The following is a 13,292-nucleotide window of genomic DNA, read 5'->3' as shown; positions in this document are numbered from 1 at the left end:
AACAGCAATGGCCCATTCAAGCAAAGGAGATGGCATAAAATGGAGTTAAATTGGGATCACCTGCTGTTCTGATGGCCCAGCTGTGTGGCTGCATGGCTGGAGAAGCAATTCTGGAGCAAATTTTGAAAGGACTTGATGCCTTTGATCTTGGAAAATAGACCACATTCTTGTATGAGCCCACTACCTGTCTTCCAGACATATGGTTGCTCACTCTTAAACACACACACACATTGCATATATCTCTCGTGCACCATTAGCTGAGTGACTTTAATAGCAGCCTTTAAGAAAGGCCCAAATCTTGGTTGTATGGTTGATGTTGCAGAGTTGACAGCAGGTACAGTAGAAGGTTTGGGATGGGAAGAGTGGGAAGGAGAAAGCTCCAGTAGCTTCAGGTTGGAAATGACAGTATAGCAAATAAATAAATACTCCTCTGTGAAGATTCTTCGCCTGCTGTACAGTGCAGCTGACCAGTTTTTAGTGGGACTGGAGAAATGGTCAATTTGTTTGTTTCTTTTTCTTCCAGTTCATATATGATGAGCAAATAGTATGGTAAGTTGTATTGTTAATTTCTCAAATTAGTGTGTTCTCCATGTCACTGTTCAGTACCTACAATCACAGTTTAGCCAAATTCAGTGCTTACATCCTGTGCAATGGCAGAGAGACCAATGGGGTGTGAGTGAGCACTGGATTTGTCCCAGGGCAGATACCGCTTTCTGTCTTTAATTAGGTTTGTTGGGGTTTTTTTTGGTATGATAAATAGTGAAAACTAAAGGAAAATTTAATGACCAGAAAACATTAACATCCTGCCTGAGTACGCAGGATGAGGCCTGGGGTGCAGGAAACACTTTCATCCCCTTACACACCTGCACCCAGGGCAGCCAAAATCCCGTTGCAGTGCTCTTTGAGATGAAGCTATAGAGAAGTATTAGCACTTCCAGTGGTACCACATACCATAGGCCCTCTCCTCTCCCACTCCCCTCCCCACTCCAGCTGAGAAGCCAACCCTGGATCTATGGGAGAACAAGCTGCATCTCCTGAAAGAAGGCATAAGAGCCGCTCCAAAGTCCGTGATGAGCTCTGCTGGTAGAATGGCTCTGGTCACTGCTTCTGGAATGGTGCAGCTCTGTCTTCCATAGCTCTAGCACAGTTCTAAAATGTTGAAGTGAAATATACATAATATGTATGATGTTCAAAGCCCAAAGGAGTTTTGCTTCTTCTGGGCCCTTGAAACTCCCTCTAATGTTACCACTGGGAATTCAGTGCACACAAAGGCAGAGGACACTTCCCATACTGCTACCTGTGGCACATTCCTACTGAAAATACCATAAGATTACAGCAGCATGCGTGACCCTACTAATTCCTTTCCTTTCCTTTTCTCTCTTTGAGGTGGGAGAGCCTTATACTCATCGTTATGTATTTCTTCTACATACTTATTATGAAGTAAGTGCTTCTCCCCTCTCTGTGCTCTTTAATTGTAATTTGACGATTGTTTCTCTAGAATTGCATCATTCTTTGATCTCCAGCTGAGGAGAATTCCGACAATCTCATTTCCCTGTCTTACCTCCCCCACTCTTGTGGTAGATCAACACACTCTTGGAGTATGTACTGCAGATAGCAGCAAATCTTTGGATGTTTATTTTTTGTTGTATAATAGGGCACAGTAGGTCTAAGAGGTGGCTGAGGAGAAAGGTCAAAAATGGGTTCTCTAGCTCCATGACTGTAAAGTAGCATGGAGGTTATGAGTAAAACAGAACACACATGTATTTTTAGAAGCTTTTTTCTGGAGGGCTGCTCTTGTTCTCCCAGTTTTACCACCGCCAGTAACTGTGGGTCCTTGCAAATTGGAAACTTTCTTATTTTAGAGCCCTGTCCAAGCATCTGTTAGTTTTACAAACACCAGCAGTTTGTCCTGGTTTTTGTAACCTCTGTGGACTGACCATGTGAAGGAGCTTCCAGGCAGCCAGCAGAGCATGGATTCACCACAAGAACATTCCCTGCCAGACCTGTCATGTATTGAGGCCCTTATCCTTATCTTTCACCCTCACTTCTCGCTCCTCCTCAGAGTCTATGAATCATCCCTCCCCTGGGAGGAGACGAGGTATAGTCTGCTTATCTGAAGAGATGGAGAAGTCGGTACCCCCTTTTTGTCTCTTGCCCTCCCATTTACTCCTACCTTGTGCCCACCAAAACCATCTCCTGTGTGACCTCAACTTCCCCTTCAACACTAGGGCCTTCCTGAGCCCATCAGCACCACTACTAGGTCAACCAGAAGGGTCACTATAGGGTGGATTCTTTCTCATGGTGGGGCTTAGCCAGCTGTCCCCACAGTGCTGCCCCTGTCAGTCCACAGGGTGAGAGAACCCTCCTGAGAATCACACCTTGAGCTCTTGTATGCTGGTGCACAGCATTGGTGAAAAGGCCATTGCATAGTGAGTATGTCTTTGGGTATATTTACACTCCCATCAGGAGGTGTGATTGGAGCACATGTAGACATACCCAAGCTAGCTTTCATCTAGCTAGATCATCGCTAGCTCAAGTAACAATAGCAGTGAAATCATGGCAGTACAGGCCAGTCCTGCCCACCTGGGACCCCAGATAGTCGAGCAGCTGCCTTATTGTCTTTACTGTTATGCTAGGCAGATTAAATCTAACTCAGGTATGTCGACAAATGCTACAGTCACACTTCCCAACTGCAGTGTAGACAGACCCCTAGCCCACAAATCCAGCCCCCAAAGACATTGCATCTGTATTGGAGCAACTCATTGGCAATGCAGAGCCTGATTATGGCTTTATTTTCCTCTTTCCCCAGGAAATAAAGTCCTCATTGCTTGGCAGTTTTCACTGCAACAGAAATCCTTCCCTCTCAGTTCTGTCAAAAGGGTGATAACATGCATTATAATGTGAAATAAATATTTTAAATGACTTCCTCAATGGTGGCATTTAAATCAGAAAGCTGCTCATAAGAGTTCAGAGATAAGGAGGTAATCCTTTAAGGAAGGAGAAGAGCAGCTCAGGACTGATGTCATAAAAATAGTTGCTGTGTAATGGTTCTGTTACAGCCTGCAGAACGTGAAGAGGTTAATGCAAAACCCTTATTAAAATGAAGGGATATATTCAATGTGGCATCTGTGTCTGACATAGATTTCAATGACATTCATTTACATGTAATTGCTTGTATATTTACAGTACATTTTAGAAATCTTATAAAGTTCATGTCCCATGAGGTGGAACAAACTAAATTCTTAAGAGACAGAAGAGCCCCTTGTATATGCTGAAACCTCTCAGTATACAGAGGATGTGCTTCAAGATCCCTTGATGTGGTTTGAGCATGTCCAAAGCTTGTCCTGGGGGCCAAATGCTATTCTGTATGCTGCTGCTCTCATGCTCTTTGATAGAGAGACAAAGATTTCTGAGGCTTCACATCCAGCATGCAATGCTTTACCTTGAGCTAAATGTCCTCCATGGAATGTATTTCTGAATTAAAACTGCTTTCTGAAGCCTGCAAGCTAGGTGCAGTCCTTGTTCTTCTGTCAGGTTGCCAAAATGGCCCTCAGGTGGGCAAAGCTTAGTCATTCCTGCAGTACTGAGTTTGATACTCTCTGGCTTTTCCTAGCGTAATGTAGGTTGTCACAAAATAATCCTTGTGGGCTGGGTTACACTGCATCAGCCTGGGAGTTTGGAGAAGTATTCCAACAATCCAGCATTCTCAGACCCATCTTTTTGCACTTTCAGGTACAATGTGAGGATGCAAAAGTTGTTTACCATCAAAAGCATGAACGTTGGGAATGGCAACACAGTCAGCAATGAGCTGGAAGATGGTAATAAATGTTATGACATAAGCTGTGATGACCCATCCATGCCATTGCTATGGAAAGGTAAGGCTGAGCAGACAGGAGTTGGACAAAGAGTTGACATACATTGTGTATGGAAGTTTTTTTCCAATGGTGATCAAAACAGTGATAATATTCAACCGTAAGCAAGAAGGACAATGACATATTTATTAGACTAAGTTGACAAATTCAGTGCAGCCAAGCCTTTGAGAATCATACTTCCTTCTAGAGGTGATGGAAACATGCTACTTTGAACACCTGCAGCATTGCTGTCTTCTACTCTCTGGTTCAGCAATAGGTGAATGAGTTACAAAACCATAAATGAAATAAATATTTTCTTGGCTGTGTATGCAGAAGGTAATTTTCACTTTAAGATGTGTAAGAATTAAGTTCCAGGCAGTAGGTGAAACCTGCATTGGGGTGCGATGGCCAGGGTGGCAAAAGGAACCATCCAAATGTGAGGTTGAGTTTGAGTACTAGGATGGCAAGGTCTGTTCCTAAACAGATGTGGAAAGTATTTGGGGGGGAGGGGTTTTGGCAGCCACATGGGGAAGATGATTTCCTGCTGCCACTACAGCATGAGAGAGTCAGCACGTTTGTTCCTCTTGAATCTTTCAGCTCTTCTGCATTTTCTTCTGTCTGGGGTTTATATCCCCTCCTGTCTTCAGAACCAAGTCCTTGCTGCCTGGCTCAGCCCCTCTCACTCCTTGAGTCCTTCCTGGCTAGTCAGGTCTTGCTGCTTCATTATTTTCAAGCAACTTCAAGTATCTGGAAGCTGCATCTTCTTGAAATGTGTGCAGCATTTGGAAAGGGTGGCTAGTGGTATAAGAGAGGTGGGCTAAGGCTCTGTTCGCTCAGTGCATTTTGGATCAATCCACCTCACCGCAGACTTGCAGTATGAATATGCCCCCTCCCCTTTTCTACTTTGTGTGTTTAGATTAGGAGCTGTCCAGAGTAGGCATTGTCTTTTACAATACTCTACTGTGCCTAACATAATGTGGCCCTGGTCTCAGTTGGGGTCATAGGCACTATTCTAGTATAAATATTAATAATCAAATAAATTAATCCATTTCTTATATGAAACCATGGCATGATTAAGAGAGAATCACTTTGTAGCAAGTATTATGATCCTTCTTTATGTTGGATCTTCAGGTAACAGAAGGACTATTCCATAGTGAACTATCCATTCTCTCTTGGATGGGAGATTTCCTCAGGATTAGAGAATAATCTTCCTATATGACAAAAAGCTGGAAGTGCTGCATATCACTTAATTGGTCAGAGTCCTTTCAAGGAATGTTGAGGTTGGTCTGCTCCACCAGGCAGATGGTTAGAATGCAGGCCTAGGAGTTGAAACACCTGAGTTCTGTTTCTGGCATGGATGCCATCTTGCTGTGTGACTTTACCCAAGTCATATATGTTCTTTAAGCTTCAATTTCTCTAGCCACTGTGTAAATTGGGGCTAATAATATTGAATAGTTACTTACCTCATCTGCCTCATGGGCATGTTGTGAGGACTAATTAATGTCTGTAAAGTGCTTTGAGTTTCTCAGAGGTATTACATAAGGAGGCTAAAAATAGCCTAGATCCACCCAAATTTCATTCCATTCAAACTTTCCCTACAACAGATTTCTTCTCTGTTAACTTTTCTGCTGTCTTGAAATCTGAGGCCAACCCCCTCCCCATATCTGATGCTCCTCCCCTTCCTCATCCCCAGCCGCAGTCTCCCCCTCTTACCACAATCTGAGACCACATGGGAGGGACCAAACCACCACTAGAAATCAGAGGTGGGGTAGTGTGGGAATGGGCATTACCATGGGGACAGTGGACAAAGGGAAGTAAGGGGACCTGCCTAGGGTGAGAGAGGAAGAGAAAACATGGGTGGGATAAAGATGAGGGGATAGAGAAGGAAGTGTGGTGAGTAGTGGGAGAGGTGCTTCATCCAGATTGCCTCACAACTTTGTGCATCAGGCAGCAAGATCCTTCTCCTAAAGACAGTCACATGGCTGTCTGCTGCACCTCATTCCTCTTGGGCAAGAACGTGCCATGACCTTGCATTGCCTCTGCCTTGGCCTGCTCTTGGCCAGCTTCCTCCTGAGTTGAACTCCATCTTCCTCAGGTACTGCCAGCAGTCTTCAGGTGTGTGTGTGGGAGTGTGTGTGTGTGGGGGGGGCTTCCATCAGCTGGCCTGCTGCCTTGCCTTCTACTTGTGGCAAGCAAGTTTCAGAATCCACTGCTATACCGCCCCAGGGTTCAATGGGCTGGATCTGACCTTAATCTGCTGCTGCCCGTACATACCAAGTCTGATTATTTTCTAACAAAGAACAGCTGCTCTCAGTTAGGTACTTTCTTCATACTGGTGATGGGAATTCTATTACTGTAGGTGCAGATAAAAGGGAGGTTCACATACTGTACAGCTGCCTTTGATGCTCATACATTTTATTACTTTCAAGAGCTTCCACTGGTGAAACATAAAAGGTTCCATTACTGGATTTTCATACAGAGAGCTTTTCACCCTGAGAAAAATTCAATTTCAAGGACGAGTTCTATATGCAGAAGTGAAGGCAAAAGATTTGTACTCCTGTTAATAATGCTCCCATTTTAAAAGTACAGGCACCGTGGCTCAGTGCTCTGGGCTTTTTTTATATATATATATTGACCCCATGCTCCCCTCAGATGGCGTGGGTTTGATTCCTCCCTGGTAACAGAAAACTCTTGCTAAGAGTGTGTTGTGTGAGTCTGTACTGAACACAGGCTAGATGCCACAGGGCTTGATCCAAAGCCTGTTGAAGTCAATGAGTCACTTTCCACTGACTCTAGTAGACTTTGCATCTGAGCAGAAAGTTTGCTGAGCAGAAAGTTTGCCTATTTCTGAAAAGAAAATACCATGGCTGGAGGATATTCCCCTTGCAGGATGTACAAAGGAGTTGCAGAAAATGCTTTCCCTTTATTTGTAAAAAACACTTATGCCATTTGTGAAATGGGACCCATCTGGACCATATGGAGCTGGGCCGTGTGTCTCCAGAAACAGATGGAATCAGATTGAAGAGAAAAATAGGCAGAATAAATGTGCCGTGTTAGCCTTGGGGCTGCAGTAATTCATACTCCCATAATCTGTGCACTGTACCTCGATGGTGAGGTTTTTACCCTGTAATTCATCAAAGGTCCTTCTGACCTAGGGTGACCATATGTCTCGTTTTAGCCGTGACAATCCCTTTTTTAAGCCCTGTCCCGGCCATCCCAACTTTTTTAGCAAAGCCAGCCATTTGTCCCGTTTTCTCTTGCCAACTGATCATCCGCTGGCAAGAGAAAACTGGACATATGCCCAGTTTTGCCCAAAAAAAAGTGTATCGCAATTCCTAGTGGGGCATGGAGGAACATGTGGGTGGAGGTGGAAGAGCAGCAATGCCAGCCCTGAGCAGAAGGGAGGGAGGGATCGGGAGAATGGCTTGGGCCAGGCCAATCCCATGCAGGCAGGCAGTAGGGGCCTTCGGGGAAAATAAGGTCACCCTATTCTAACCTGAGCATGTTTTGCCACAATCTCATTAGTGCTCCTAGAATTAGTTCCATTGTGACTGCAGTACTTCCGTGTTGTTTTCACTGACAAGTTGCATGATCAAGGAGTGCTTTGGAGATTTCACTGGAGAAACTCACTTGAGAGTTGCTAGTCTAGCAAGACTGCGTTAAATCAAAGTGTCAGGGCTTTCTTCTTTTCCAGGATTGTTGTGAAACATTTTTTTTTCTCAACTAAAGCAAATGTTAGGCTGCTATGGTTGAGTCTTCTTTAAATGAGAGTCAGATCACAACTGTAAGTGTTCAGGATATCTTGGCTATACACTGCTTCACAGGAAAAATAGCCTCAGTGCAATCACTTCCTAGAGAGCCTTCGGAAGAGCACTGCTCCTTATTTTGCATTCACTGCAATATCCCATTAAATTTGGATGAAGATATTGGGAGTGTGAGGAGAATTGCTGCTTTACCTTCACCCAATACAAAATTATTCCTAGTTTCATCCTTCATTGTAGATTAGACTGCAAGGCCAAAGCTACTTAACTGACGCTCTGGATAGAACATGTTTTCTTTTGAAACTTTAAGATATCTTTATGTGCTTCATGTGAGCACCATGCCCTCACCAAAAGCCTCATTTTAATGAAACACAAAACAGTGTCTTGTAAAGTTCTGCCTCCCCCAGTACCAAGAGGCTCAAGCACAGGAGGGTAAAAGGGTGTATTGCAGATTTACAATCTCATCCAGGAGTTTTTTGGGGGTGGACGTTAATGGGAGGATCTGTTCTCAGATCCCAAAACGTATGTGTTAGAAGATGCTACAAGTTGCAAAGCTTTAATAGATGATGTAGTTTGCACATGTATATTGAAACTGACCTCATCCTAAAAAAAACAAAAATATTTAATCACTGGAGTGAATAACAGATGTAGGCTCAGTAACTGTGTAGCTTTCTATGCATTTACATGAAAGATCAATTCTAATTCCTTCATTTGAGTTGAATGTTTTCCCAGATTTCCTTTGCTTCCTGACTGAAACTATGCACTAATGATTGTCTTTCACTTTTGCCTCCTAAATTCCGCTCCTCTTAATGTAAGTAACCTGCTGTCCAAAAAAAAAAAAGGGCAATAACCCAAGCAGTAAAGAATGCTGTTTTCTCTCTTCCCCCACACACTCAGGGGATAATTTTTTATTTCAATCACATGCATACTTCTTGCCCTGTTTCCAACTGCACATGGGTATGTCTCCTGTCTGCTGAGCCTTGCTGTGCTTGCTATGTGTAGTTTGTAGCATTTATGGAAATACTGGCATGGATTTGTGAAGTTTTAAGAAGCCTTTGATTACACTTGTATTGATTCCTAGTATAATATAGTGCCTTTTATTATTGTAATACCATACCACAACTCCGACCTTTGTATAATTTTAAAGTTCCTTTGTATTAAAGGATCAATTATAACAATTATCCAGAAGTAATTGTGTTAAATTTGGATGGTTTGAAATCCCATATTGTTAGAGATATTGTTAATATTCTATTCAATTAAAGTGAAGTTCTGCAGGGACTGGGAACCCAACACTAAGGGACCCTGACAGGGCTCTAGAAGAGACCACAGCTGCTAAGCACCTTAAACAAACTGGATAGCATTACAGTTTTCAAAGAGCTGTATATGCTCTCTCAGTTGTGCGTGGTCTGTGCAACGCTTGCTAACCCATGATGAATGGTGATGGTCTGCAAACAAAGAAAAATGGTGGCCCAGTATGAATGGCTAGATGAGAACCATACCAACCTATTTCCACTCAAGATAGTGAAAACCTCCTTCAACACATGATCTGAATCAGGTAGAGAGGGAGAGCCAATGATGATCAAATTTGTGAGACTCAAGAAACACTGTGGGATTGTTGCTAGCAAATTCAAGAACTCAGGTAAATGTGATCCCTTGCATGAGTCACAATGGGGCAACTCTCGGCAAAGGGAAGCCTGGTGAAATGAATTTCCCAACTAACTCTTGGCATTGTGATCACTAGTGAAGGGAAAGCAGCAATATGGCAAAAACCCGGTGGTGATGGTGGATGAGATCATCTGCTCCAGTCCCCCGAAATTCCGCTTCCCTGAAGCTGGCTTACGAATAATGATTACAAATAAATTTGGACCCAGAACCAGGCTGCGGATGGCAAGCAGGCTCATTATTAATGAGGTAAGTTCACTAAGAGAATAACAAATGACTGCTTTGAAGGGGGTTTGCCAAAGGACCACTTTCCCCACTCAGTGTTCTTTTATAGAGATGCTTTTGGCATTGGAATCACACGTTGACTCTCCAACTGAGCTCCTAGGGCAGCGGAGACTGAAGTCACTTTCCAGTGACTATACTGATTGGTGCCTAGGACAGGGTGATAGGCATCATACTAAGCCCTTTTCACGGAAGGGTAGGTCACGGTGGAAGGGGGGCCCTTGAAGGTACAAGGGGAGTAAAGATTAAGAAACTCCTCTTGCTAGAAGAAGATGGATTTTTTTCCTTTAGTCACTGGAAATGCATTTGAGCACTTCTAAGAGTAGTGAACTGAGGGAAGATAACATAATAGATAAATCAACCATAGGACCTTATTAGGTGTTTTAATAGTTGAGCTTCAAATCACATCAGACATTTGCCTAATGCGTTTAACCTTTATAGTCCTGAGTTATGTATAACAAAGGAGAAAGCAGATCAAACTTTTCACAAGGGACATTTTCTTCAGACAGGCTCAGATTAGCCCTCAGTGAACATGTTGTCACCGCAGGAGCCTGTCTTTCACGTAACCCTGCCGCAAAAGTCCTGAGAATGGTCAAACAACAAGGTCCTGAGCTTAAATTAAGTCCATGGCAAAACCCCATTGACTTCAGTGGAGCTAGGATTTCATCCTTTGTTTCTGAGTAACATGAAGTCCAAGTGAAGGGCTTTTTATTTTGCGATTTACAAGTATAGGAAAAATAGGTTCTTGCAAGTTCCAATAACATAGAGGAGATAACACAGCTCCCAGGACTATAGCACACTGTGAACAGTCCATGGCAGTTTAGCAGAAATTCTGCATGTTTGGGGGGGGGGGGAATCCAACTAACAACCATACACAAATATGTTTTTAGAAAGTGAGCTCTGTGGTGCAGTACAGGGAGTGGGAGAAGTTCAGCTAAACCACTTAGCAGCAGCTGGGTTGCTTTCCAGCCAATTAGCTGATTCATAAGAAAGTATTTTTGAGTAGTGAAATGGCCAGAAAGCTGGCATTTTTAGTTTGCAAAACTAAACCCCAAACCAGATGTGGGTTCCACTGTATGCAAACCACCAAAGTTTGGCAACGTATTGTGGATTTGAGTTCTCTCTACTTTCAATTCCCTTTTCAGTTACGTTAGGCTTAGAATTGTTTCACATGCTGGCAGCACCTTTCATGTTCAAGGTACTGTAAAGCACTTTCAAGTGAGTTGGAGCAGCTGCCATTAAAAAAGACAGCAATTGCCAATAGTTATTGCATCATTCCACTTCAGATAGCACAGCTCTCATGCCTTTCCGAAATGTATGAAATTAGTGCAGTGTCCCAGCTCTCATTATATGGTGAATATTTATTTTGAATAGCAACCATTGTAGCTACTGTAGTGCAGTGAGCATAGCAACATGTGCTCCACAAAAGCAATGAACAACCCTCATGTTTAATCAGACCAGGGATGCTGCAGGGCTAATCCTCACCCATTTGAAAAGTGTCACAGGATCTTTAAATTCTACCTGTGGGGGACTGGGTGGGGAAGGAATTGGAGAGGGGCAGAAGTGACCTCAGTTAATGTTTCATCTGAAGGACAGCACCACTGATAGTGCAGCAGTCCCGGGAGTACAGCACTGCAGCATCACCACTAGGTATGAGCCCAACTCCTGGCTTGAGGCCTGAAGACATAGGTGAGAAATGCTTCCAAATGAGCCATGTTCATTACTCTGTGCTAAAATAGGATTCATCTGAAAATTTGATCAGGGCCTCCAAGGTGGTAGGGTTTGAAAGAACAGAAGTGACCAGGTGAACAAGATTAGCGAAGTTAAGAGTTTTTCAAAGATTACTTTGTTTTTTTGGTCTGTGTTCCTGTGCAGCGTCAGCGACTGATCCACTCTGCCAATGGCACAAGCAAAACGCTTCAAAATGGCAAACATGAAAATATTGAAAATGGGAACATCATTGTGGAAAATCAAGAGGAGGAGAATGAGCATGAAAACGCATCTCCCTTTTCAGCACCAGGTAGGTTTGATCTTCAAGAGAATGAGGATGCTAAACAATGAACAACAGAACGGAATTAAAATGCCAAAAATGGGTTGTAGAGACAATCAAGAGTCAGTCAGGTGGAACTATGCAATTGATTTGAAGTTGTTTTGCTAGGGTTGAATGACGACAAAACCCAACTGGAGGTCACATTAAATGAAAATGGGCCATTGTTAGGTTCAGGCCATTGATTTCCAATTGCCATGTGCAGAAGTGGTGAAGGTGCTGCTTGAGTGGAGATCTAGGGTAAGAACTCAAGACTGATCTGGAGTTCTCCAGGGCTGGGCTGGATGTATAACTGTGGTAGTTGGAAGAGGGGAATAAATAAATAACCTACATAGATCAATCTAATCAGCACACCCCCAATAATAGCCTTGGAATGAATTATTTACACTGGCCTCCTGATGAAAGGTAAGCTGGTGCACACATGTATGTTAATGACAGGGCAGAAAGACTTCTTGGAGGAGAAGGAATTAAAAAGGAGGTTCAGAATAACAAGTGGAAACACAGGCCCTCATGGTTAAATACATGTTTGGTTCTCATATGTAAAAAGTGACTAATACTACCCACTTTTTGAAAGCACTTTGAAATCCTCTGATGAAAGGGGCTATATACAGGAAAAGTGTTATCGTGATGATTTACATAGCACTTTATATGTTGATTCATTTCAAAATGCTCTACAGATCATATAAGAGGGATTAATTCACCTGCCACTGAAATGTAGCCACATCTGGGGTGATGCACACCAGCTGTTTAACAGCAGAAAACAACATTTCTATACAGTGAAAAATAATGCCAACCCCTGTTGAAACTGAAGAAGGAATTTTAGATGTTGAACATTAAAGAGTTGAGAATGCTCTTTGATTTCTGTGGGGCCCCGTTTCTAAAATGTGAATGAGGAAAGCAGAAATGCTGTTGATTTTAGGAAATACACCTCTACCTCGATATAACGCTGTCCTCGGGAGCCAAAAAATCTTACCGCTTTAAAGGTGAAAGCGTGTTATATCGAACTTGATTTGATCTGCCAGAGCATGCAGCCCCGCCCCCCAGAGCTCTGCTTTACTGCGTTATATCTGAATTCATGTTATATCGGGGTAGAGATGTACTGGAACCCCCTGAAAGAGAACCCATTATATAATAAATACCTGTTCTCCTGTGAAGATAAAACATGGTAGACAACTGATCTGCTAAAGAAACACCCCCGTTAGATGGATTGATGGCAACAAACGAGTGCATTTATACAGGTTTTTTTACTGTTTCTGAAGCAGAATAAATTGAGCTTATTTACACATATAGACGCACAGGACCATGCTAATATGACAATTTAAAATCACTGTAAACTTAAACAGATAATTATAAATACAAGGGTGAATGGTCACGTTTGTAAAGATAATTTTTCATCTAGATATTTTCAGCACATCCTTTGCTACCAGTTTTGTTTGGAGCATCACAGTCCCATGTTTCATTTCCTATTTCTGCACAGAGCAGAACTTGAGCGCAGGGGAAATGTTACCCACAGCCTAAAGCTTTACTACTATTACAATAAATAACTCCTCTGGTGGCTGGAAGTTTTATCATTTCTGGCTTTGTTCAGTACCCAGGAGACTTGATTGTAAATGGGGGGGGTGAGGGGGGGAGGGATCCGATAAAGGCTTCCTGTGTCCTACAATATCCATGGTAGCATAAGGGTTTGAA

The 13,292-nt window shown here is 42.9% G+C and overlaps 1 protein-coding gene across 6 annotated transcripts in view; it reads left to right on the top strand.

Annotated features, from left to right (window-relative positions):
* Positions 1–13,292, top strand: part of SLC24A4 (solute carrier family 24 member 4) — an 80,579-nt gene that overhangs the window by 42,639 nt on the left and 24,648 nt on the right. For 3 of the 6 annotated variants that reach the window (XM_039538029.1, XM_039538028.1, XM_039538024.1), the window contains exons 7-11: positions 524–549; positions 1,387–1,440; positions 3,733–3,875; positions 9,354–9,523; positions 11,432–11,576. In XM_039538029.1, the coding sequence (XP_039393963.1) occupies positions 524–549; positions 1,387–1,440; positions 3,733–3,875; positions 9,354–9,523; positions 11,432–11,576 (538 nt within the window). The remainder of the gene's footprint in view (positions 1–523; positions 550–1,386; positions 1,441–3,732; positions 3,876–9,353; positions 9,524–11,431; positions 11,577–13,292) is intronic. The other 3 variants (XM_039538026.1, XM_039538027.1, XM_039538025.1) reach the window with 3 other exon arrangements.

Source organism: Mauremys reevesii, linkage group 4, assembly GCF_016161935.1.
Source record: "Mauremys reevesii isolate NIE-2019 linkage group 4, ASM1616193v1, whole genome shotgun sequence".
Classification (NCBI taxonomy): domain Eukaryota; kingdom Metazoa; phylum Chordata; order Testudines; family Geoemydidae; genus Mauremys; species Mauremys reevesii.
The sequence above is the reverse complement of the archived record's forward strand: the minus strand, read 5'-3'. Positions and strand labels throughout refer to the sequence as shown.